The 23,785-nt window shown below is 51.6% G+C and overlaps 12 protein-coding genes across 12 annotated transcripts; 5 read left to right on the forward strand and 7 right to left on the reverse strand.

Moving 5' to 3' along the window:
* The first annotated feature begins 1,435 nt into the window (after positions 1-1,435).
* Positions 1,436-2,369, forward strand: EDD37DRAFT_174352 (uncharacterized protein). The gene is made up of 2 exons (XM_062809896.1): positions 1,436-2,062; positions 2,125-2,369. Exons 1-2 carry the CDS (start codon positions 1,829-1,831, stop codon positions 2,332-2,334), a joined length of 444 nt encoding a protein of 147 aa, XP_062666207.1. The 5' UTR covers positions 1,436-1,828; the 3' UTR covers positions 2,335-2,369.
* A 766-nt stretch (positions 2,370-3,135) lies between these two features.
* Positions 3,136-5,711, reverse strand: EDD37DRAFT_641161 (uncharacterized protein). Its single transcript, XM_062817287.1, has 4 exons — positions 5,242-5,711; positions 4,890-5,174; positions 4,387-4,839; positions 3,136-4,336 (listed from the first exon to the last, which is right to left on the reverse strand). The coding sequence occupies exons 1-4, from the start codon at positions 5,415-5,417 to the stop codon at positions 3,283-3,285; spliced, it is 1,968 nt and encodes a 655-aa protein (XP_062666208.1). The 5' UTR covers positions 5,418-5,711; the 3' UTR covers positions 3,136-3,282.
* Positions 5,712-6,025: 314 nt separating this feature from the next.
* Positions 6,026-7,309, reverse strand: EDD37DRAFT_174366 (uncharacterized protein). The gene has a single exon (XM_062809897.1). The coding sequence runs from the start codon at positions 7,035-7,037 to the stop codon at positions 6,060-6,062; it is 978 nt and encodes a 325-aa protein (XP_062666209.1). The 5' UTR covers positions 7,038-7,309; the 3' UTR covers positions 6,026-6,059.
* Positions 7,309-8,669, reverse strand: EDD37DRAFT_674492 (putative RTA1 domain protein; the record flags this gene model as incomplete). Its single annotated transcript, XM_062819509.1, has 2 exons — positions 7,309-8,313; positions 8,362-8,669. The coding sequence occupies 2 exons, from the start codon at positions 8,667-8,669 to the stop codon at positions 7,581-7,583; spliced, it is 1,041 nt and encodes a 346-aa protein (XP_062666210.1). The 3' UTR covers positions 7,309-7,580.
* An 817-nt stretch (positions 8,670-9,486) lies between these two features.
* EDD37DRAFT_641162 (uncharacterized protein) lies at positions 9,487-10,906 on the forward strand. The gene has a single exon (XM_062817288.1). The coding sequence runs from the start codon at positions 9,646-9,648 to the stop codon at positions 10,777-10,779; it is 1,134 nt and encodes a 377-aa protein (XP_062666211.1). The 5' UTR covers positions 9,487-9,645; the 3' UTR covers positions 10,780-10,906.
* Positions 10,907-11,034: 128 nt separating this feature from the next.
* Positions 11,035-12,202, forward strand: EDD37DRAFT_174471 (signal recognition particle, subunit SRP19). The gene has a single exon (XM_062809899.1). The coding sequence runs from the start codon at positions 11,135-11,137 to the stop codon at positions 12,083-12,085; it is 951 nt and encodes a 316-aa protein (XP_062666212.1). The 5' UTR covers positions 11,035-11,134; the 3' UTR covers positions 12,086-12,202.
* Positions 12,203-12,602: 400 nt separating this feature from the next.
* Positions 12,603-13,511, reverse strand: EDD37DRAFT_613075 (uncharacterized protein; the record flags this gene model as incomplete). Its single annotated transcript, XM_062815422.1, has 2 exons — positions 12,603-13,419; positions 13,471-13,511. The coding sequence occupies 2 exons, from the start codon at positions 13,509-13,511 to the stop codon at positions 12,603-12,605; spliced, it is 858 nt and encodes a 285-aa protein (XP_062666213.1).
* Positions 13,512-14,011: 500 nt separating this feature from the next.
* EDD37DRAFT_613076 (uncharacterized protein) lies at positions 14,012-14,891 on the forward strand (the record flags this gene model as incomplete). Its single annotated transcript, XM_062815423.1, has 2 exons — positions 14,012-14,043; positions 14,105-14,891. 2 exons carry the CDS (start codon positions 14,012-14,014, stop codon positions 14,889-14,891), a joined length of 819 nt encoding a protein of 272 aa, XP_062666214.1.
* A 212-nt stretch (positions 14,892-15,103) lies between these two features.
* Positions 15,104-18,944, reverse strand: EDD37DRAFT_174453 (uncharacterized protein). Its single transcript, XM_062809898.1, has one exon. It carries the CDS (start codon positions 18,695-18,697, stop codon positions 15,317-15,319), a length of 3,381 nt encoding a protein of 1,126 aa, XP_062666215.1. The 5' UTR covers positions 18,698-18,944; the 3' UTR covers positions 15,104-15,316.
* Positions 18,945-19,033: 89 nt separating this feature from the next.
* Positions 19,034-20,820, reverse strand: EDD37DRAFT_697860 (NOL1/NOP2/sun domain-containing protein). Its single transcript, XM_062820166.1, has 2 exons — positions 20,576-20,820; positions 19,034-20,506 (listed from the first exon to the last, which is right to left on the reverse strand). Exons 1-2 carry the CDS (start codon positions 20,774-20,776, stop codon positions 19,133-19,135), a joined length of 1,575 nt encoding a protein of 524 aa, XP_062666216.1. The 5' UTR covers positions 20,777-20,820; the 3' UTR covers positions 19,034-19,132.
* A 12-nt stretch (positions 20,821-20,832) lies between these two features.
* On the forward strand, positions 20,833-21,834 carry EDD37DRAFT_174643 (GNAT family acetyltransferase). Its single transcript, XM_062809901.1, has one exon. The coding sequence runs from the start codon at positions 20,967-20,969 to the stop codon at positions 21,555-21,557; it is 591 nt and encodes a 196-aa protein (XP_062666217.1). The 5' UTR covers positions 20,833-20,966; the 3' UTR covers positions 21,558-21,834.
* A 1,218-nt stretch (positions 21,835-23,052) lies between these two features.
* Positions 23,053-23,495, reverse strand: EDD37DRAFT_653929 (uncharacterized protein; the record flags this gene model as incomplete). Its single annotated transcript, XM_062818628.1, has 4 exons — positions 23,053-23,106; positions 23,189-23,304; positions 23,386-23,421; positions 23,477-23,495. The coding sequence occupies 4 exons, from the start codon at positions 23,493-23,495 to the stop codon at positions 23,053-23,055; spliced, it is 225 nt and encodes a 74-aa protein (XP_062666218.1).
* Between the last annotated feature and the right edge of the window lie 290 nt (positions 23,496-23,785).

Genomic DNA, 23,785 nt, shown 5'->3' on the forward strand with positions numbered 1-23,785 from the left:
AACAAAAAGCCAATAATGAACCTCAAGCAATAGTGATGCGATCCTGCACCAAAACTGTGTGCCGCGCTGCTCGACCTAGGCTAACGCGCACTGCGCCTGGAGGACCACCCTGTTCGCACTATAATGGCTTGGGTAGGAATAACATCCGCGTAGAAGGACAATCCGCAAGGGTCAATGCAATCCAGTCTCGGCGACTGTGGAAGTGTAATAGTTAAACAGGACCCGTAGCCCCGGCGGTCGCGGCCATGCCTGTGGCGCAGGCCCACTGGCTTCATCAGGGAGAATGCGACAAGGCAGACATGGCGCCTTCAGGGGGGTCGATCTGAGCATCTGCGGCCACAGCGTTCATGGCTGCTTAACAACAGAAGCGTGACGAGCTCATGAAAGAGCAATTGTAAGACCTCTTGACATTGGGGCAACGGCGAAAGCGTGCAGAACAGGGCCTAGGAGATTAGAGTAAGGCAAAGCATCCAAAATTGCCAAGTCGCAAAAGGCTGAGCAGGCAAGTTAGCCGACAGTCGCTTGCTCACACCTGTTCGCCAAAATTCCCCTCTCTTCTTATTCCTGTCAATTGTTGTCTCGCAATTCATCTTGATACCTGGTCTGGCAGAACGCGCCAACGTGTTGTGATCAAAATGGATTGAACATTCTCACTCGACAAAACCATCGACAGATTTGCCACAGTAAGGACATCAATCTCCGACAATGGTCATATTGAGCAAGCCTCGGGCCACGCAACCGTTGCCGGACCGAAGGAAGCAGACACGTCAGAGATTGGGATGCTTCAGAACCTCCCACTTCGTGTGTGCGCTGTGAATTGGATTTGGATGTTTCCGCATCTTTCCGTGGGCCTTGATATCGCTGCCAATCGTAATTGTCGGCACACCTTGTTCATCTGTACTACTGCACTCACAGGTTGAAGAGCACAGAACACAAAGCCCCAAAATGGACGCAACCCCCCGAGAGTGAGTGACCACATGCCCCGTGCTCTACACTTTGATGTGGATGGCGTCATTGGAATCCTACGAAGCACCATTCGCATGCATCACACAATCCAGCCAACTGTGCAGACTGTTCATGTTTCACCGCAGCTGTCTAGACCCTCGCCATTTCTACATGTGCTGGCACTAGAAGTCCGGAGTTGCTAGCCTCGAGGGCGAGTACGAGGCACTGATATGTTTCCCACCTGGGCCACCCACATTATTATCTTGGAAGATGCGGGTGCCCTGATTATCATGCCACGCTAACCGAGCCTAGCCGCGGTACAACACGGCTTCTTGCTCGTTCCACCAGTGACAGCGGTACTCCAGGATTCATTCCCTATCATCTTCGAACTATAATCCAGATTCGCCATACGTTGCGACCGGTTTCATCCGTGATCATCATCTCCCACGTCAAATGGAGGACATCGAGCACCCCTAACCCGGACCTCTCGGACTAACATTCCCATGGTCGGGGGATTTTCAGAAAGCTTGGACAGGTCTATAAGAACACTCCACGAACCCCCGAGACCAGTTCTTGACTCTTATATTGAGTCAGTCACCATTTGTGTTCTTCAGATCACCTGTTTCCAACCTCTCCTGGATCTCACTTTCCACTTCAAACGTGTCGAATTTTATGACGAAGCCGTAAAAAGCCTCAACAAACAATACTCATCATATCAACCCTCGTGATCTCCGCACTGCCGAACAGGTGACCTGGTCTTTGCGTCTCCCGACCAACAAAGCACTCTCTACATAAAGAGTATCCGAGCTTTCTTTATCTATATTCCCCCGACCATAACTTCAACACTCGTCTTCATCCGATAACCCTCTCATCAACCGCCAAAATGTCCAGCCCAACCAACAACTTCCTCTCTCTCATTCCTACCGCCCATCGCGTGGCTATGATCTCAGGCCTTGGCTCCGCTGTCAACGCCGAATCAGTCATTCCTGCTCTTCAAAAGACCGCCCGTTCCAGTTCCAACAGCAGCACCGAGTCGAACTCAGTCGAAGAACCTACGCTGCCAAAGTCACTTAGCCTTGGCAAAAGCCCTGTTGTCCTGCCTGTCGAGGATTTCAAGGTCCAGGACAAGTCAGGCCAATTCCTGAAGTTGGGCAACTAAGTTGACGAGCCTGACAAAAGCGCCTTGTTCACGAATTTCATTTCCACACGAACGTCTACCCTCGTTCGTCATTTACTATATCGCTTTATGTTACGCACCTATGCCAGCATCATGATGGAGTTTTCATTACTTATAACTATTCGGCCTGGGGATGGAAACAGGAGCCGTTGTATCACTTGGGAGGGGAGCGCTTCTGGAAATTGAAGCAACATGCAATTTGTCATCGGTAGTTATCGTTTGGAGAAGTCTGGGACAAAGCGGGAGACCCAGTTCATTCAGCCTGCGTCTCTCCAGACGCGCTAGAAAACGCCAGTGGGGCAAAGCTGAAAAGCGGAACCGAAAGTCTGGACAACACTGGAGTTGGATCTCCGGATTTCCAATCTTCGAAGATCCCGTCTACGGATCGTGCCACAGTTCATACAAACGCTGCAATATATGTTCTTATTGCTCCATCTTCCTTGACATCTCCATCTCATGTTGCATGATCGTGTACAACCGTATGGCAGGCCTAGTTGCACTTCCCTCGCATCTCCCGCTGTCCTTACGGGAAGGCTACGATGTACAGCTGCAGCATTGGCTTTGAATGCTTAAGGTCGTTTAGTTCCCCCACATGCATGCCACTCACCGCGAGGCCGTCTGGACCGGCCTTACGTATACACGAATTTGGCCATGCTGGTTTGTGTGGGCTTTGAAGCACTCTTGGGCCAAAGAACGGTGCAGTACTTCCCGTGATACATTCTTACCAACGCAACTGTGAAGCGATTTCCCGCGAAATAGGAGCGAAACATTCAAGTCAAGTTCAGGAACCAGAGGACTGTAGCAAGTGTGTCACAATTGGTACCCTCAACCAGAAAACGAATACCAATACACCAGACTGGGATTTCAAACGATCCCCCGATGAAAACCTATCAGTCATGACGCGACGTCAGCAAAACTTCGATACTCCAAGGCATATTTCAGTTGAATAAAGAATCTCAGACACCCTTCCATTTCGTGATGTTTACGGAATGAGGTGTCTTGCTGTTGTTGCTTACTAATAGTATAAATAGGGAGAACTCCTCAAGCAACTTTGGGAGCCCCTCATCCGTCCTTGAATACACACACGTCTTTCCTACTCCTAAATCAGTTATTTGCCAACGACTCGATTTCCATTGTGAATTTACCGCTCTTACATTTACCTAGGTAGACCACTCGTCGACGCCAACCTCGAAGTATTCCATATAATTGTTCCAGTCCTCCCACCAACTCGGAAGCCCTTCCGTTGCCATTCCCAACGACTGAAGGCTCAAGTCGTACTGCATTTCATCTGGATTCGTGCTGCCAGTGCTGACACCGTTGATGTCTCCGCTTGACTGTGGCGACACGGCAGGTAGACGTTCGGGATACATGTCATTGAAATTTCTCCATGCTTGTACGGGGAGGGGAGCTCCCGTGGTCGAATCTCGGTTCTGGTGCTGTGAGCTTCGAAATACTGCATCCATCCATAGGGAAGCCCCCAGCCGGTTAGGAATGATGAGCTCGTCCATTGTGCTCGCCAAAGACCGGTCTCGAAGGACCTCGACAAGCATCTCAATATGAATAGCAGCACGCGTGGTGTCTCTGTGGCCTGGAAAAGATTGGAAAATCTTGTGCGCTTCGATGATGGAGCTCATGGCCAGATTTTCTTCGACCGTGGAGGATGATTTTCGAGTTGCTAGGAAGCGAAAGAGATATGCGGCTGCGTTGAAAAGAGCCGCAAAAAGGTGTTTTGGAATGAAAGTAAGCAGCCCACCAGGGAAGAAGTGCTGCGAGTAGTGCTGCTGGCCAAGTCTGCTGGCTTCAGCGACAAGATCGCTGGCGACTTTCAGGCCCTTGTGTAGAAGTATCTGCCGGTGCATACCTCTTTCCGAATCCTCATTGCTTACGTTAGATTTAGAAGCAGCCCAAGTCAGAGCATAGAGGTTGAGTTTGGCATTGCACCACTCAATTCCGACTTGAGGCGTCCAATCCATGGCATGCTTTTCCCTCACTTCATCTAGCTGTGCATCGAACATTTTAGTCAGCGAAAAGTGTGAGCTCAGCTCTACGCAGCCATTGAGAGTGACTGTCGATTTGGCACTGATCTTGAGTATAGCGATCAGAGCGCGCCACCAGCCAGGCATAATCTGCTGTACGGCGGAGACAGCATCGTCAACTGACTCCGCCAGGACACTAGCCGCCACTGGCGGCAGGAAGCCCTGGAAGTTTGCGACTCTGGACTGGTCACCCAGACTGCCCCCAAAGGTATCGTGGAGTGTACTTACTCGCATTCGAGCCAGAAGCATCCCAACCAAGTCAATGCTTGACCTTCAGGTGTGATATCACTGCCCACTGTATCACTGAAGCCCTTCCAGTGAGTCGCTGCATTGTCCGAGTTTATGGGTCGGTGACAATTTAGCTGCATGGCTGCATTAGTCGCCAATCCGATGTAATTCCATGACGGATCATACATCTGGCGCTCCTGTTGAATTGGCCACAAACAGAGGATGAGGAGTGCGTGAAGAGTCTCGACGCGCTGGATAGCAATGTGCAACAGTTGCGAGAGCTGATTTCCATGCGCCTGGTGGATTTGGTCCACGACAGCCGAAGAGCCGCCGTAGGACCTACTGGCGACACATAAGATCGTCCAAAACAGTAACGGCGATGTTGCTGCTAGGTCAGAGGGCAGTGGCATGGTTCGGAGGAATGGGGTGTATGGAAAATAGTGTTTTTCAAAGCTAGAGACGTTAACGCAGGAATCGACGACATCTTCGTTTGGAGCACATACTGTTCGAAAGCCTCGATGACTGTGGCAGGGTTCACGTCGATGTTGCCAAAAGCAAGGGAAGTGGCTTCGTTGCAGGCCGTGCGGTCCGGCCATGAGTTGAGTCTTCCCAATTCCGGAGGGAGAACTGGCCACTGTTCGGGGGAGGCCTTAGTGGACGTATTTGATTGCAATTTCGCAAGAGTGTCTGCATCCAGCCTGACGTCGAAGGTGTCGCCTACTGCAGCGGTCGCAGTGCGTTCTTTAGACCGGAGTGCATGTACCTCATTGCTGATCTCCTCGGCAAGTCTTCGAGAAGTTAGCTGAGTGCACCTGTTGAGGGAAGAGATGAAGTAAGACCGCGGGACTCACTCACCTTCTGGTCGCTACCCGTCTGAATTTGGTATCAAAACGGCAGTCGAGGTCTTTCAACTTACAGCGCGAGCAAGGGTCAGGAGCCGTTTTGCGAGCATCGCAAGCAAGCTTGACTTGCCTGCAGCCCGTACAGCTCTTCACCCTCCCAGCGGGAAACTTGAATGACTCTCGGCTCATGGCGACAGGACATTATTTTCGTGCGGTTTACGGAGATGGAAACGGTAGTCGAGTGTTTGTCGTTGCACCGGGCGTCAGCAAAAGACAGTATTAATATGACAAAGCACAGGGGCGATTGAACTGACTCAGCAAGTAGCAAGGAACTGTGCCTCAACGATGCCGTGGCCATTTATTAGGCAGCCCCGTTGTTTTGCCGGGCGCCTAAGATAGGGGCACCGATTGTCCTTTTGCTGCTGGCAACTACCTAGATACCTAGGGATCGAACCTGCCTAATTTGTAAGTGGTGACGCAAATAATCTCTGGGCGTTGGGGGCTGTGAAGAACCTACAGTGACACTTTATGCAAGTCTTAATGGCTGACGAGTCAGGAGTACGAGGTTGCACCTGGACAGGAAGCTCAACTGCATCGTGAATAGCGTAGGGTCCAACGACAGCCTTACACGATTCACGCTACTTTCTTGGGAGACTGAGGTAATTTTGGAATGCAACTGTGGTATGGCCGGGTCTTCTTGCAGATCGAGGGACGCCCTGAACCAGTCTAATCTGATATGTCAGGTGCGCCACGTACTGTATGATACAGTATGTCTTTGTATCCAGGACTGATCGTCTCTTCCCAAACTTGTCGACACCCAAGCGCCGACATTCAAACATCATATTCGACGGTATGCTCCATCGTCGGTAGAGGCCGGTAAGTCCTCTCAGTAGCGCGCCCTTCTTTCGGTAGACAGACCTGGTGCACATCTGGCGACCTGATCCTTGCTGTTGCCCCCCTCCGCCAATGTCTAAGCCATGCCATTGTTGCCAGAAACGATGCAAGAAAAACGCAAATGGCGAGGTTCGTTTCGAAGGCCAGGTGTGGTTTCTCAACGGTCCAGCCGGTCCGGATAGTGCATAGAAAAGGGATGTCTACTGGCGAGTCAGGCTCAGGCTCGCCGTTCAGATATGGCCAAGGTGTATGATTGCTTGCGCCATGGAGAGCAATAACCAAGGAGTCATCCTCTTTCACTGATGCCAGGGTGTCGCAATTGATCATCCCATTGATATCATCGTCCTCATAAGTCGACTGCGCAGCGTGGATTGCCCCTATTTCTCTCACGAACTCCAACTCGGTACAATCCTCAAGGAATTGAACCAGCGTTATCGCAACGGCACCCGAGTTTCCTCCCGAGCTCGAAATGCAAAAGACCGAGTCCGAATTGGAAGCTATCTTTGGGTGACCACATCCGCCGATGTTGGTAATACGCGCCTGAATATCCCCGAGGCTCATGCTACCCGACCGAATGTACTGCCACGACAGTGGTGTTTCTTTGTCCTCCTTGGCTATGTCGATGGCTTCGAGGCCAAACCCAATGGCGTTCACAGGTTTCAAATTGATAGTCGACATGATTGCACTGCGACAGTCAGCTATTGCAAATACATTTGTTTCCAGTTCTACTGGGGGTAGGAGTATTGTCGCCCACCTGTTGGATATGATGTCAATCCGGACTCTCTCATCACAAGAGGCGAAGAAACATTCGGCATCTTTCGTGTTGCAGTATGGTTCCTTGTTGTATGTAAAACTTGCCGAAAACCAGATGTTTGTCGACACCACAATCCATGAGAATTTACGAAAACCATACATGCCTTCTTACGACCGATGTTGAGAGTGCGAGGCGAAACTGGGCTCTTGCAAACTTTTGAGATGAATGTGAACTCATGAAGCGGGAGCAGCGGCTGGAGCGAATATCACTCGGAATCCATTTGTGTAAGTCGACATGCCATTCGTTTGAGTCAGGTGAAATGAGTTGCGAAGTTCGCAGATGGGAGCACGAATGACCACACACAGCCGCTGATACAATGATTGCCCCAGCCCTGCGGAGCCAGGAAGATTCCAGTTGAGGGACATGGGTACATTTTGAGCTTCATATTTGCTACTTCCACGCTCTATAGGCACTACTGCAAGAGACTGGCCAATGGTCTAGGCAACCTTTGAAAAACATGTTACTTGACACATGCGAGCCACATCGTGATTAGAACTCCATCATCCATCTCTCTTGTCTCCCTGCTTGTCCTCCTGACTATAGCGTACTACGTTCCGTCTTCATTGCAAATTGGACCTGTCAGGTTATAAGTGGTGAGGACAGCCTTTCTGGGCAGTTTGTTGAGCCGTGGTGACTTAGTCGCCTCAGACGCTGGGTTCGACCGTGGCATTGTTGAGTTTCGCCGTGTTGTATGACATGCCGTGCAACTGGTGAGCTTCTGCTCCAGGAATGGGCTTTGGTTTGGTAGTAAGGTCGTCAGCATTTTTGGACAATTTCGAACGGATAGTCCAAGAAGCGGATTCCCAGTTGGGCCCGAAGATCAATCCCGGGTGAAAGACGGTCAAAGAGATACTTGCAATGCAGATCATGCCACCTTCCAAGATCATGAAAGTGATTTGCTGGTGTGCCAGTTTGCCGTGGAAGCCTCCCGAGAGCTCTGCGACACGGAAAACCGAGCGAGTAAAGATGGTGACTGTAGAGACGCCCAAGGACCAGAGGAATAATTTGAATGACTTGGTCATCCGATATGTTGCAAAAGCCGGATTCATCTCTACAGGGGAAGCCTTTCTAACTCGAAGAGCGAAATCGACACACAGGACGGCGAACAACACCAGGGAAACAACTTGCCAGCTGACACCAACGACCATGATCCATTTCCCGATGTTGTCCATGGAATTGGTGTTGGCAGAAGCGGCTATTCCACCTCCGGCAGCCTGGAGCAGAAGAGCCAGAAAGTCGCAAGTGATGAAGATCAACGTGTAGGTGGCAGGTCGGAATCTGGACACGGACTCGGAATAGACCACCACGATGCGTGAGATGCAGAGATAGACGGCGGCTGACAAGAAGGCAGGACCAATGGTAAGGCAAACCAAGTACCTGCCAGTAGTTAGAGACAGAGACAAGGAAAGAGAGAGACTAGCTCACATCAAGAACGGATTCTTCTCAAATGGCTTGTAGTGCATCTGCACCCGGGCAACGTAGCCGATGATTTCCAACAAAAGGCCGCCAAACATCGCAATGGCATAGCCCCAGACTCGGTACTTGATGGCAAACAGCACTTGCGCGGCAAGAGCCAGTCCAAATACCCCGATGTAGAAGACATTGCCAGCGAGATTGGGGGCGTAGCCGACATGAGCCAAACTGAGCGGACATGTCTGCACTGTGCAGAGGTCGGTGTTATTGAGAAGCGTGACGTTAAAGCCAGCCGGTAGATTCGCGGGGACATAAGTCATGGTGGTAAGAAGATCCTCTTGAGGGTGGACTCCAATCGAAGAAAGCAAGGATGTCAGAAAATGTAGATAGAGCCTGGAAGTTCGGTGTGTCACAAGGCGAATTAATGAGACAAAACAACAAACATGACAGATGAAGGATCAAGGGCAGAGAGTCTTGTATACACAAGTGTGAAATGGAGTATACATGGATGTGATATAGGTCAAAGTGAATTCTATCACCAATAACCATTGTCTGGCCCCAGTCGAGGGCCAGGGCAGTGGTGGCACAGTACAGGCGACCTAAGGCGGTGCGGCCTAGATCCATCGGCCCGCCTCTGAATATGTTGACTCAGCATCTGCCGGGAATGGTGGCGCAATGCGACTCAAGATTGGGCGACCCGTGTTGCGCGTCGAGCATTGATAGTAGAAGGCTGGAACAGCGATGCTCGCAAGTTGCGCGCAGCGAAGAGGGATTTGCGGATTTCGCAGTTGTCAAAAAGTGGATACAACGCCTGTGTCCAATTACCATAGGCCACTGCTGACATAAGGAAGTACGTACTCCGTACTCGCCCCTTGGGCCCCTTTTCGGTCACGGCAGGGGTGTGATATCTTTTCGGCATCAGAACTGATCAATATCCATCCTACCTATTTTCGACATCACGAAGCTGTATCTATGACGAGTCGACTTCAGAACCATGCATGCTAGGTCGGGCTGTGAAAGCGAGCTTTCGCCTCGCCCAAGGTCGGTGCGAAATTCGCAGGTTTTCGACGCTTGATCATAGACTAGACTAGACCAGACCACAAACGCACGTGGTTTTTTACAGAAGACGAGGCAAGCCCTAACTATGGATATCGTATTGTGTCGGTCGACAACAGGAGCGTGATGATAGCTACCTAGGTAGCCATGTAGGCAGACCACTATATAACCTTGTCCTGTCGGCATGGGAGCAACTGCTACCAACCAACGAGCAAACCCTCAAATCGTCTGGTTTTCAACATGTCAAGCCTTGTTAACTTCTTGCTTCTGGTCCTTGCTACCGCACTCTGTGCCCCAGCATGCTCAAACGGCCGTGTTATCGCGAGACGCTCCTCATCTGCGGCATCGCCGTTCGTCATCTCTTCACCAGCATTTGAGACCATCCTGGGCACCAATCCCAAGTTGTCCGTCGTCTTCAACGTGACTCTCCCCCTTTTCCACGAAGCTGGCATATACCATGCTCCGACAGACTCGATGTTCATCGTCAGCGACACGTTCTCCGACCCCTCGATAACAAACGGCGAAATGATACAAGTGCTGGTGCACGTCACAAATCTGTCGACTGACAATCCGCAATACACCATCTTGAACGAAACCTCGTTGGCTAATCCCGTCTCTGGTGCCCGCTACCTGCACAACGGCGCCGACCTGATCGCCCTGGTTTGCATCGGCAGCATGAACGACGCCACGCCTGCGGGCCTGTTCTTCCTCAACCCCTACCCACCATTCAATGTCACTCCTCTAACCACCTCGTACGGCAATTATCCATACAACTCACCGGACGATGCCACTGTGTTTCCAGATGGCAGCATATACTTCACCGATCCGGTCTACGGCTTCACGAACGGTCTTCGCCCACCACCATATCTGCCGAATCAGGTGTATAGGTACGACCCGGCCACCAACACGACCCGAGCCATCGTGGATGCATTCGGTCGTCCTAACGGCGTCACGCACTCACCCGACGGCACTATTTTGTACGTAGGCGACACAGGCGCCAATATCGGCAATGGCACCATCGACACCCAAGGTCAGCGTTCAACATACGCATTCAGCGTTCGTATGTTACCATCAGGTGTAGATGGTAGTATGGCCGGTCCCTTCGTGACAGACCGAAGGGTGTTTGCGATGCCCGACGTCGGAGCTAATGACGGCCTGAAGACCGACTTGGACGGCAACGTTTGGGGCCAATCCATCGACGGACTGCATGTGTGGACACCCAGCGGCGAACAGCTTGGTAAAGTGTTGTATGGAGACGGTGACGGGGGTAATCTCGGATTCGCAGAGCCCGGGGAAGTCTACCTCATGGCAGAACAAGTGCTGTACAAGTTGGAGATCTCGAACACTGTAGTTGGAACGGGGGTGTTTACATGATTTTGGAAGATGGCGGATGACGCAAGTATAGTACACCTAGGTAGTTACCAGGTCGTTGTAGATTATTGTCACCTTCACAGCAGTCTCGTCCTTGTAACACTTGCCCAATATTATACGCATCCAAACCGATGATTCAGATGTCTGAGTTTCTGACTCTTGTGGAACGCAGCCTTGTAGACGAACGAGGCTGCGCCAAGCAAGCCGACTTCTCCACACTTTCAAGTTGCGCCCGAACTCCAACTTCAACATTCTTAACGAGAGTAGATTGCCTACAATACATTGTTTCAAGCAACATTCAGGACTCATCTTCGACGCCGCTTGACCATCCGCCGTCTTTACGCTCAAGTCTTACAAGATGTCCCACGCTCAAGTTGAAGAGCTCTCGGACTCGGACCCCGAAATCGACGACCCCTCCAACTTCCTCCCTCCATCCGACGACCTAATCATCCGGCCAGTAGATCAACCCTCACAATCCAAACCATCGCAACCCTCCTCAAGTGCACCTCCGAATCCCCTATTTGGCTCCAGTACAGCCCCGGACCCGACCCTCTTCCGCCCGCCCCCAGTCCCCCAACAAACCCGCGAAACAATCAAGACCTTCCAATGCCTATACCCAGTGTACTTCGACAGCACTCGCACCAAGGCCCAAGGCCGGCGCGTGTCCTCCAAACTCGCAGTCCCCAATCCCCTAGCATTCAACATCCTCGCCGCCGCTCGTGCGACAATAGGCGATGGCGTCCTACAATTCGCATTCGAGCCCGACAAGACGCACCCCAAGGACTGGGCAAATCCAGGACGTATACGAGTCCAGCTATTCGATAAGGACTCGCATAAACCTTTACACCCGACGATAAAAAGCAAGGCGCATTTATACAGCGTGATAGGAAAGTGGTTGAAAGACCATCCTACCTCGAAAGAAGATCCCTTGCAAGTTAGAATACCCGGATTGCCGGTCCCCGAGAACTTTGGCAAGGAGGATATTCCGAAACCGAGGGGGTGGAAAATGGGTTCGATATTGCCTATACATTCGCCTGCCGTGAGTGGAGGTGGTGTGCGGGAAGATTTCTTCAAGGAAGCTATGGAAGAGATTAGACAGGCACAAAGCCAGGGTCAATTACCGGCTGGCATGCCTGGAGGAGGTGGTGGCGGTGGAGGAATGCCTGACATGGCCGCGCTGCAAAACATGATGTCCGGCATGGGCATGGGCGGAATGGGTGGAATGGGAGGTATGCCTGGACTTGGTGGAGGAGGTGGTATGGGCGGCGAATCTAGTGGTGGGAAGAAGAAAATCAAGAAGAAGGGCTGAAATATGGGCTGCACTGAACGATGTACATGCATCAAGGCGTCCAGCTCAAAGCACTAAAGTATGAAAGCCACGTTCGTCATCATCCATCAGCACGATCACAGTCACTGTGCGAATAAAAGACATCGGGCAAGCAATGTCGGATATCAGTTCTCGAGAATTCGCCTTGAACGAAATGTTGCACTACAATCAGGTCGGAAGAGCTCAACGCGAACAGCGTTGATCTGACTGTAGAGATGCTCTCTCTCACTAGGGAGTACTCCGAGCTCACCCTGAATCTCCAGCCAGGTTCTTGTCACCCTTCTCGCCGATATCAACATGCAGACATAATTCTTCCAGTCACCAATTGTCTTCGCAATCTCGTGCCGCACCTGCCTCACCCTCCTCCCTCAGCCTTGTCATGTAAGCCATATTTTTATCGCCAGCATGCAAGAGCAACTTCACACATGTGCACCTATTCAACACACTTGCCTCTTCACTCAATGACTTTCTTTGCTGATACCAAGCAACAGTCATTTGTTCACACATTCCTGGCTTGCGATTCAATCCATCCAGTCAAAGCTGTGATGCGCGAGGTACCACCAAGGTTCTTCTTAGATCGATGTCTTGGACACTCCTTTCTATTCTCATCGGTATGCTCATGCCACTTGCAATCCTTGACCTCGGTCGGGTTGATCAAATCGTTGGTATCTTTCGCCTTGTGCAGCATGTCCACTCTGGCAAGGAGTTCGTTGAAGGTATCGACGTTCCGACCTTCGCTGAAGAACTCTTTCCACTTCGTCACGCACACTCCGAGGTCTGCATCCATGACTCCAGTCCATCCTTTGGTAACGACTCTGTATGCCATACACTCGATTGCGTAGTCGACGTATAGGGAAGCACTCTTTGGCATCAGATGCAAGCCATTAACTTGGCACACCGTCCATGTTTCGATACCACGCTGCTGAATAGTGTCCATCATCATGTTCTTGAAGCTGGGTGAACCGATCATGTCCGCAAAGTCAAATCGTGGTTGAAGCTCGAAGTCCTTTAGTGGGATAGAGTCCATTTGTTCGGTTGTCCCTTGGTACATAGCATTGAGCCAGTCTCCAAACACGCAGTGACCTTCGGTGTTGTCCGAGGTGCAGATCGGCTTCGACAGGGTCAAACGGGCAACGGGAGGTGTTAGAGGATTGTCAACGTCCAAGATGGTGGCAAAGTAGTGCGAGTGCGCGATGAGGAAGTACTGGTGGACATAGAAGACATTCATCCGGACAGGGTCTGGTTCCACATCAGTGTCTTGGCCGTCATCACCACTCTGGTGGACAATGACTTTGATGACAGGCCAGCGAGCATGCCTACCGAAGTTAGCAACCTGACCCTGGGGACGGAGGGGATTTGGTACTCACTCTGCGGTCATTCCTGCTTTCACGATCTTGGTCTCCGCCATGATGAATGTGGTATTGCTTCTAGAAGTGGCAGCTAAGAGGGTGTTGTTCAGTCTGCAAATTAGCGAAGGTCTTCGAACAAGATGAGGCTGAAAAGCGTGGGATGAGTATGGCAGAAAGAAAGAAATCAAGAAGGTACCGAGAAGGTACCGAGAAGGACAACAATACCTAAAGGCAGGTGGGCAGGCCATGGGGCAAGGCAGTGAAGCACAACTTCTTAGAGAAGTGAAGACGCGGCGGACTTCGAAGAAGAGGCAGTAACTCGAGAGTGAAGAAGAGATGAGACGGGAGTGAAGTTGTGGTGCCTACAGCGAATTCGAAGTGAAGCCGTGCTTTGCCCTCTTATTTTCGATAATTCATTGCAATCACCTTCCACTTACTACCAGTACTCCGACTGCCTCTATCGCTTGACGATAGCGATCTTTCAGCCTGTCAAACCACCTTCAAGGTCGTCAGTGTTATCTCGCGAGGATCACGAGGACTGCCGTCGAGGGTGTTTAACATGGCCAACTTCAACGACCGTGACGCTCGGAGGTAAGTCAATGAAAACCCCTCAGAATGCGATATGTATTGGCAGTTACTGAGCAGATGGCAGATTCTCCCTATCTCCAACGGTCGCTGTGCGTGTGAGTAATGGTCAAGCGTCAGTGGGGTCAACATATCATCTCCCGTTGTCACTCTTGCGAAAGTACACGCACTTGTCCAACAAGCAAGGCGAAATCAGCATAATCGACATAATCGCCCCTCCAAGCGTTTTTTCTGACTTTGTCGCCTGGCTATACCGCCCGGAGTTCATAAAAACATATCAGCTCCCTCTTCGTGGTGAGCAGTACCAGCAGTTGTGGGAGCTCGCACGTCGTCTGGAGGTCGAAGAGCTCAGGAACCAGATGGTAGACCACGTCCAAAGTCTCCCCTTTGACGACAGCTTCATTTCCATCCTGATGTCGTTCAAAACCGTTGGGCTGGTCACAACTGCACTGGTTGCCTACATGTGGGACAAAGTGGTGTTTGAAATTGCGGACAAGGGATGGGCACAGTTCACACAGGTTGCCGAAAGCTCGTGGGAGCATATGATGAGAAATCCAGAGTCGTTCGCACCTCTCACAAAGAGGCTGATGGAAATGCTAAAGGATGCCCACTTGGCCAAGACACAGGGTGCACTCGAAGACCCGGCGACAACGATGAACTGCAAGTTCCATGCGCATACTGAAAAGCAAGCTGGATTGCCCGCGGTATCAGCCGGAGCCTCCACCAAAGAAGGCGAAAATAACAATCAAGCCGAAGGTGGCAGCGACATGATATCGACTCGTGGAAATGGTTCACCACTAGATGGATGTGCCTCAGCCCGACAGAAGTTCTTACTTCAAGCAAAGCTATTATGATGAGGGCTAGCGTCATGACTGGCGAAAGGAGCTGAAGCATGATACTAGTACGCGATGACTAGGAGAACAGAGGTTGCATGCACCATCATTGCATGAGCGCATGCTAGGACTGCGAATAAGCGCTGCTTCAAAATTGTGTAGAGTACACAAACAATGAGTCTCGTTCAAGCCAGCAAGCTTGCATGCTTGTTCTCGATATGATCAATCAACGCTTAGAAGGTCTTCCGTCTCCCTTACGGTGGTCAAGGTCCTGACTACCAAAGACATCAGCGTCAACCATCAGTAGAGTTCCTCATGAACCTCCTGCATCATCTCAGTAAACCCAGTACACTGGCCCAAGACAGCGTTCCTACGCAAGGCTACGCTCCCAGTCGGTTTCAAGATCTTGAACAGCAATTGGTATTAGGAATGTCAGATAATCAGCATCAAGTAGCACCGTCATCAGCCCAAGTGATATCTTCCATCATATCCGTAAATCCGCTGTACTGGCCAAAAACGGCGTCCCAGCGTTCCCAGTCAAATCCAAGATCTTGACTAGGAGCAGTGTGTTCATCCCGCACTCCTGTGTCGGTACCGTTGCCGTGCTCCATTGAAGCTCCATGGTGGCTGTCAGAAGTAGTTCCGTATACGGCGTCTGGTCCCATGGCGTTCACTCCTCCACCACTAGCATGAGACTGCTCATGGAAACCCTGCTGTGCCTTTTCAACATGAAGTGGTAACGACTGATCGTAGACAGCACCATTGGCATGTCCATTCATCTGCGACTCCACACTCCCCTGAGCAGCCAGAGCTTCCACCTGGCTCGGACAAGCCTGCAACGATCCTCCTGTAGGTCCCAGGGATGTCGTCCCATTGTGGAGGACATGACTCGGCAGACCATCACAGGCACCACTAGCCACGTGTCGCGAACACTTCTCCATTACGCCACTCAGTGGGAACGGCATAGCCAGCTGGCCATCCCTTTTCGCTAGGCCGCGACCTGAACTCAACCGCTCACCATCCCAACTGTCAATTGAGAACTGGTTTCTTGATGTCATGGAGCAGGGGACGCCGTCGACTCCCTGCTCAACACCTGCTGAATCTGAGCCTGAGGTGGTGCCTGAGACTTCACTCAGCCCCAGCTTGACCATGTACAGAACACCGTCCCCTGATGATTGCGACCTTTCCGCTGCGCCACCGGCATTTTTACTTCCGCGGTCATTTTCAGGAATTTTATCCTCCCTGATCATCTGTGCAATCTTCTGCTCGTCAGTCAAAGGCGTCGCCACCCCAACAGCAATTTGATCCGCGACTGTCCAAAGAACCGTTGGATCAAGTCCGGCCTTTTGCCACGCAGCTGACCTTAAACCGCGGAGCATATCCCAGGCCTCAACTCCTCCCTCGCGCAGCGGCCGCTGGACACTCATACCATTCGCGCTACCAACAATGCCCATACTCGCACTCGACAGGACGAAAACACGGTCAATCATCTCTCTTGACCTTGGCGCCTCGACGCTTCGAGGCCGCTCGTACAGATCGACAAGCACGATCAACGCAGCGTGCATGGGACCAAAACTCGCGGGCCAGCACCAGCGTAGGTTCTCGAGATCGGGGTCTTCCGCTATGGAGAGAAATTTGCGCATGAAGGCATGGCAGTGGTGCAAAGCGCATTGGCGGCCCATGGTCCATAATTTGGACTTCGCATTCTTGAGAAACGGCGCGTAGGCGACAACGTGCAGCTTGTCCTTCATCATTGACAGGCTTATTCGCGCCCACTTGTTGAACGCCGCCAATTTCTGTTTGTGATACCGTGCCAAGGGCGATACGAGGTCCGCCTCACTGACAAATGTCTTGTAGTAGGCCAGTTCGTTCGGCGTTAGGGGGCTGCTCATCGCGACGTCGCAGTCATTAGTGATGGTCCGGGATGGAGCATCGGGGACAAACCCCAGTTCCGGTAGACCTTTGGCTGGGATCATCTTGATGATCTCGTCGAGCTGGTCGCTTGCGTCGGCAATGACCCGCTTGATCTCTTGCATGTCGCGATTCGTGAGCATCTTCGTGCCCAGGTGCTTTGACACCACGGTTCGAAGAGCGCAGGACATGATGGATTTGGCGCGCGCGATGAGACCCATGGTTCGATAGGATGTCAAATTTCCGTTTTCGTCCGTCGGGTTCAGGGCTGGTTCGCCCCATGAGTACTTTGCGACGCCCTCGCCGTTATTATCCAGTACGTAAGCGTCGAAGTCTTCACAGTTGATTCGAGTGTCGCAGAACGCCTCGGAGATCAATGATGGATAGCCGCTGGCCACGACTAGAGAAGTGTCGAGCTGGATGAGCTGCCACCATAGGCGTCGGCGCATGCCCTCCTCCGCAACAGAGAGGCCGAAAAGCGTGGGTTCTCTGTGCAGACCCATCGTCAGGGCTAGTCTCATGTTGAGTTGCATGTACAGACTGGCTTGGATGGGATCTTCTTCGGCGACGGGGATCGACTGTATGAGGATTAGGGCAGCGAGTTTCGGCAATGTCGCGTCTCGTGTTATACGTCCCAGGTGTAGCGAGAAGACCACTTGGTCGTGGAATCTGGATGCGAGGGTGGCGCGAGAGCTTCCCGAAAACCATTGCTGGAGTCCCTGGGCGGAGAGACTGAGTGACCCGGAATACCAAACCGCGCATATCAGGGCGAAGAATTCGAGATCGAGTTGTTCTGACTCGAGAAAGCCGCCAGTCTCGACCTGATCCCAAAAGGCCTCATGTTTCTGCAATATATCGCTTGGAATGAGGAGTGGTAGGAGTGGGTAGATGTTGGATAGCCAGCATCTGAAGAGCACATTGCTTTGAGTCCTTGATGGAAAACCTTCGAACAGATGCTGCGTCGCCGTTGCACTCGAACATCGCAAAGGGATGTTCTGCAGTAGACTGGCCTTGGAAAATGGCATCCTTCGACATACCGCACAGTTTGTGTCGAGGGTATGGATATGAAGTCCTTCTTCACTAGCTGATTTATGGAAACTGCTGGAATTCGAAAAATCATCTCTTTCTGGTGCAGCAATGTCGGTGGGAGCTGATACCAAGGCGTGAGGAGTGTCACATGCTTGATTCTGGATGCTAGTAGAGCTTGCGTATGTGTTATCCTTTCGGCGCATCATGTGGTTGAGTTGGTCCAGTTCCTCAGTTACGTGAATCCAGAAGGGATCTGGTAGGGCCTCGCGATTGTCGCCGCTGAGTTTGAGGCCGGATAGAGGCCTACTGAGCTCATTGACGTCCCGCGGTAGTCCTTGTTTTTTCTTCTGGAACATGTCAAGACCCAAGCTTCCTCGAGGAGCTGCTTCATCCGAGTCCTGATCTGAGTGGGAGGGAGTGAGCATATCTCTCAACCGCGAATCGGTGTTGCCGGATTGGCGGAGGGAGTCAACCAATGTAGTCAGCCGAAGCAACTGTTCTTCGATGGCTTTGAGCTGTAATGGCGGTACAATGGAGTCCACAGCATCATTGTTAGTTGGGGATGTTGATGAGTTTTGCCTGGCAGAGCTTGTCTTTCGCTTCTTTATTCCATTCTCCCCTTCCGCGCTCATTGCTTCAGGAGCCGAATTGATAGACGGGGTTTCATCACTGTAGAGGCAATGCTCACCAGCCCTTTGGCATCCTCCACAGATCGGACGGGTTTTATCGCATTTCACCTTGCGTCGACGACAAGTCAAGCAGCTATAACTGGTGCGGTTTCTGTGGATCTGACGCTTCTCGGCCTTGGAATCAATACTCTTCAAGTCGGACTTAGGCCAGTCAAGACCAGCCTCATTGTCCGGCTGTGCTGCACTGAAGCGAAACATGTTTGCTAATGGGAATAGAGCGTTCACCTGTCGAGGAGCCTCGCCCGTGGTTGTGCCTATGCTGTTTGAAGCGGTGCAGGTCTTCCCTCGGAATGTGCTGACAAATCGATCGTGCCTCCGTTGTGCCTGCTCTTTTCTTCAAATGCTAGCGGTACCAGTCTTCGAGGGCAGTCGTGTTTCACGGGACTCCGTATCATTCCCAGAATCGCTAATAGTGAGCAGTCGAAACTCAGGTAAGAGGAGAATGAAAGACAGTCAGCCTTACGACCCTCAACCGCCGTGGATTGAGATGCAGCCAAGCACGTCGTTGATTGGCGGAAAAGACCGCGTTGTAGTGTTTACAATGTACTTTTCGTTATATTCATGTACGGAAGACTCGTTGATAGACAACAAGCAACGAGCGGAAATTTATGGATGGTTCAATAGGATGCCTGTCTAATCACTGAAGCCATCCCATGCGTCGCCATCAGCCTGGTTATGATTTACATCCTCACCCGGTATATCCCCGGTCGACCGTACAAACCCGCAGACAAAGAAGCCCATGGTGCCGTCATCACCTCCTGGATGGCACCGTATACAAGCGTCGAGATCTGCTGTAGTCAACAGTTCCGCACCGAGCTCGGCTAACTTCGACCCAGCATCAACAAGACCTCGATGTTGCCAATCCCGTAAACCGGCAACCTGGTCCTGACGCCGCAGCACACCCCAGCCACGAGTCTTAGCGACTGCAGAGCTCAAGAGCCGGGAGACGACCAGTTCGTTTTCTTCCACATGGACTGAGCAGGTCGAATAGGTAATCCGAGTCGCCGCGGGAAAAGCAAAAGCATGCTCGACAAGCTTCGCTTGAATTGTCGACAGCTTTTGTAGACGGGTTGCGTCGGTGGTGGCATCTCTAGTCTCTTCAGCTTCAACCTCCTCATCTAGCACTTCAATTTCTGTCCTGTCTTGCTGATCTCGTTTTCTCTTTTTGGAGCCCTTTTCCGTTGTTGCTTTTTGCATCCTAGGGTCCCTAGGCAGTATGAGTTTGGGAACATCTTCACGCCCAACTATGCCGCTGCCGGAACAGCTCGGGTCAAGCAGGAGATGTGTGACATGCTTGTACCGTGCATGTTGAGGATCTATACTCAAGAAATCCTGGGCAGAGAGAACATTGACATTGCTTGCCCCACTCTTCTCAATCATGCTCTGTAGGATTTTCGATCTGCGACCATCTCTTTCACAAGCATAGATCGTGCTCGACCCAGAGATGAGGGCTGCGAGATGGGAGGTTTTATTTCCTGGTGCGGCGCAACCGTCGATGCAGTCGTTTGGAGCACTATCATTGTCACCAGCCAGTAGATACGCTGGGAAGCAGGAGGCTTTGTCCTGTAGAATGAGCTTTCCGTCTGTGTAGGCATTGGTCTTGGTAAAGTCCGCATCTGGGGCCAGAGCAAGCAGATCAGGAATATTCGGGTCCATGGCAAGGACCTTCGTGGCGCCGAACGATCGTGCAACCTCGGATATCGTGGCGTCTGTTCTATATCCTTTGAAGGTAGTAGCAAGCTGGTCGGACAGAGACGACTTCAGGGCATTGACCCGGATCCATCGCGGCTGTGATCGCTGCGCTGGAGGATGTTCACGAAGCAGGAGGGCTTTCAGGTCCTGCACGGTCGCACATTTTCGTCTAAGCCTAGCTTTTGTGAATTCCGCTTGCAGTCTTGCCTTGTGCTTCTCCACTGCTCGTCGGAGAGTGTGTCCCGAAGGTGCGGCAATGCCACCTTTCGCGAAGAGGTGATCATGGACGAGAAGGAGGGACAGTATTGGGGTCAACTATACAATCAGGGAAAGAACTGAGTCAGTCAGCAGTGACACGAAGAGCAGTCATAATTGGATGCGTACCTTAGACTCATGGGACAAGAAAGCCGCATTGTCAATGACTTCTTTGAGAAAGTGGTTATACTTTGCAGTCTCCGAGATCAAGGCATACAGATGCGCGGGCTTCGACTTCAGTTCGAGCTTGTTTCCATAGATCCTTGACTTGAACGAATCCTCTTGAGTACTACCGGACAGCACAGTGGCCGCATCATAGTAGAGGGACATGTTGTCGAAGGTTGCAAAGAAACGTATCTATGTGAAGAATATTTGGAGTTAAGGCCAATATTTCTTCTAGCGTAAATTATGCTGCTTTCAGCCTCGTTCGGCTGACTTATACCCTTCCACCTCGTGCACTTCTACCACGATTTATCTACTGGAACTAGCGAGTCTGACGTGCCAGACTCCAGTATCGGAGATGCCACAGTCAGACTATAGAGTGGCCATGCTTCCACCACCAGGCAACATTGTCGCTCCTCGTGGATTTCCAGCTGATCCTCGACCGGCGGGAGCGCCCCAACTATTCCTTGACGCTATGGACGTTCGGCTTAAGGTCTTCTGTGACGAACAGAAGTGCGCTTTGGAGCCTGAGCTGGACGAAGATGACCCCAGATCAGTTCATTGGGTGGTATACTATACTGGAGGACCAGGTCCGGAGCAGCCTGTTTCTGTCATTCGCATTGTTCCTCCACCTCATGGGCCTCATCCAAATGGCTTCCATGATCCGCACGAAGAGCCATACGTGAAGCTTGGACGCGTTGCAACCATGCCCGAATTCAGGAGGAGAGGTTTAACGCGAATGCTATCGGAAGCAGCTTTTCGCTGGCTTGTTGCGAACAGAGAACAAGTTGGTGGAGGTTGGAAAGACCTCGTCCTGACTCATGCTCAGGTTGACGTCGAGAAGATGTACGGCAGAATGGGCTTTGTTACAGACGATAAACTGGGCCGTTGGGACGAAGAAGGGATTGAGCACCTGGGAATGTGGAAGCGTCTAGATGCAGTACCTTGACGGCGAGAAAGCCCTGGTTCGAGTCATCCATTGTGCGGATGTATTGGTACTTCCGGCAGACGTTCTAGCAGCGGTATGCCTGTCGGTCGCAGCACGTGACACCAAGGCAAACTGTGCGGTTCACTCTTAGCGGCGCACAGCCACCACCACTGCTATGAGAGCTTAAGCAGCCTTGAGGTCAACCAGACACGTTGCCCACCGCCTTTCGTGAAGCAAAGGTTGAAAACAAGGCCTCCAACTCTTTCACGTGTACTCAAGCCCGACCAGAGTATGTCATGGACCATCAACTCTGAAGTTGAAGCATCGTGGTCTGCTGGTCTGCTTGCGACTCAGAGAACAACATGTACGAAATTGTCATGCTCTACAAAAGTGCATCCCACCAACTGTACTCTTCGTACAAACACAGTGGGTAACTTCCGCCTTGCATATTGAAGGCGATCCGAAGTGGACGGAGACTTCTCGTCAATCCGAAGGATGAAGCGGGCGAAGTTCCACTCACGGATGCACAAGTAACTTCGCCTAGCGGTATTATGAGAATCGCATGAAACGTTTTCCATGTTCCCCCAGTGTCGCCAAACCCAGGCCAAGCATGGCGCTGACCTTGCTTGGCTGAGGTCCGTCACTTCCGTGCAGTGGAAGATCACGCCTGAACCCCAATGCAACGACAGGGTACATTGTCACACCACTCTTTCACGCCTCTTCAGGATCCGGTCGACTGGTGTCAGCTTATCGGGCCAAGAACCTTAGGCTCGCCTCTTACTCTGGACGCTTCATGACAACAGTGACTAAGGAATTAGTAACGTTACATTATGCAGGGCAACGAGGTTGAGTAGAGCAATGTACTTCAGGCCAGCCGTGGTTAACGGAGAATCTGAGCGGAAGCTCGCCGATGAGGACTCGAATGACAAATACAATCAATGTCATGGCATTCTTTGCCGAGTCGAGAGTTGGCGGCCGTACAATCAATGTCATGGCATTCTTTGCCGAGTCGAGAGTTGGCGGCCCTATTTCCTGGTCAGTCCTGGCAGATTACGGCAACACTTCGACGCAAGGTGGGATTTGGAGAGAGCTTTCGTGAACTCGAAGCACTTGACATGTAGCGGCGCTTCCTTGCACCTGTCGGCCACGGAAAATAGCACATACACTCTCAGTCTTTTCGATGACAATGTCACCTTAGGAGGACCAAGGCACATATCCTTGCAAGAGTAGACCACCAGATGCGTACTAGTTGAAGATGTCTTGGTAGGGCAGACACCAGCGTCAGATGGAAACACGTATAGACCATAGACCAATTGCCTGGGTATGGTTGTGCTGAGAATAATCATGCCCATTTGCAGGTTCATTCAGTACAGCCTCAAAACTGGCCATACCGTGGGTCGTGGTTGCAGGCACACCGAGTACGCCGCAAGCCATCTCTCAACGCCTCGTCTGTTGATATGTACAATCTCTTCCAGCTCGTGGATTTGAATCATCGGTATCATTTGTATTATGGCATTTAAAACTCGCTGATGGTGTCTCCCCTCAACTTCCCTCGCATATCGTATTTACCCTGTGGAAGATATCGAGTCAGCAAATGGCCATCCTTTCGTACACTATAGCGCTTCTTCTGAGGACCCGGTATCCCGACTTACATCAGTCTTTGCAAAAACGTAGCCGACCACCGATGGTACGAACACGGCGTACATGAACGAGATCCATGCCGTCCGAGGCGTCCATTTGAAGTACTTGTATCGCTCCTTGTTCAGTTCTGTTCCCACAGTCAGATTACCATTTCTGGAGGAGCAGTGCTGCCGCGGATCGCATCATCAAAGGGTGCGGGTAGACGTACGGTTATATTTCTCGTATGCGGGATCGAGGCGCAGGGCTGGAAACATAATGTCAGTCAATATACAAGGGTTGGTCGATCGGGTTGTTCATACGCGTTGGTCCATGTGCCATGACTGCGACACCTGTTTGGTTGATGTTGGTGTGCTGGTGAGCTCTCGTCTAGCTGCGACGGCATCAATGACATTGGATTGAGGTCGAACTCGGCCGTGGCGCAACAATTGCTTGGCGTGGCTGTGCTCATACGGGCAAGCCACACTTCCACCAGCACCTGCATACGCCGAGGTACCTAGGCACTTGGATGCGACCGTTCGCAGATCAACAACGACCTGCGCATTTCTTATCTCTTCACTGTATTGATGGAGCTCCACTAGTAACTGAGCGTGAAAACAAAGGTAGGGCAA

The sequence above is a fragment of the Exophiala viscosa genome (assembly GCF_022695815.1).
Source record: "Exophiala viscosa unplaced genomic scaffold EDD37scaffold_13, whole genome shotgun sequence".
NCBI lineage: Eukaryota > Fungi > Ascomycota > Eurotiomycetes > Chaetothyriales > Herpotrichiellaceae > Exophiala > Exophiala viscosa.

Coding starts and splice junctions, on each gene's coding strand:
- EDD37DRAFT_174453 (XM_062809898.1), bottom strand. CDS start 18,697: ATGTTTCGCTTCAGTGCAGCACAGCCGGACAATGAGGCTGGTCTTGAC.
- EDD37DRAFT_641161 (XM_062817287.1), bottom strand. CDS start 5,417: ATGAGCCGAGAGTCATTCAAGTTTCCCGCTGGGAGGGTGAAGAGCTGT. Junction 5,175..5,241: donor AGACGGGTAGCGACCAGAAG/GTGAGTGAGTCC, acceptor AACTTCTCGAAG/ACTTGCCGAGGAGATCAGCA. Junction 4,337..4,386: donor TGCTTCTGGCTCGAATGCGA/GTAAGTACACTC, acceptor TGACCAGTCCAG/AGTCGCAAACTTCCAGGGCT.
- EDD37DRAFT_174366 (XM_062809897.1), bottom strand. CDS start 7,037: ATGTATGGTTTTCGTAAATTCTCATGGATTGTGGTGTCGACAAACATC.
- EDD37DRAFT_174352 (XM_062809896.1), top strand. CDS start 1,829: ATGTCCAGCCCAACCAACAACTTCCTCTCTCTCATTCCTACCGCCCAT. Junction 2,063..2,124: donor TGCCTGTCGAGGATTTCAAG/GTCCAGGACAAG, acceptor GCCTGACAAAAG/CGCCTTGTTCACGAATTTCA.
- EDD37DRAFT_174471 (XM_062809899.1), top strand. CDS start 11,135: ATGTCCCACGCTCAAGTTGAAGAGCTCTCGGACTCGGACCCCGAAATC.
- EDD37DRAFT_641162 (XM_062817288.1), top strand. CDS start 9,646: ATGTCAAGCCTTGTTAACTTCTTGCTTCTGGTCCTTGCTACCGCACTC.
- EDD37DRAFT_697860 (XM_062820166.1), bottom strand. CDS start 20,776: ATGTCCCTCTACTATGATGCGGCCACTGTGCTGTCCGGTAGTACTCAA. Junction 20,507..20,575: donor TCTTGTCCCATGAGTCTAAG/GTACGCATCCAA, acceptor CTGATTGTATAG/TTGACCCCAATACTGTCCCT.
- EDD37DRAFT_174643 (XM_062809901.1), top strand. CDS start 20,967: ATGCCACAGTCAGACTATAGAGTGGCCATGCTTCCACCACCAGGCAAC.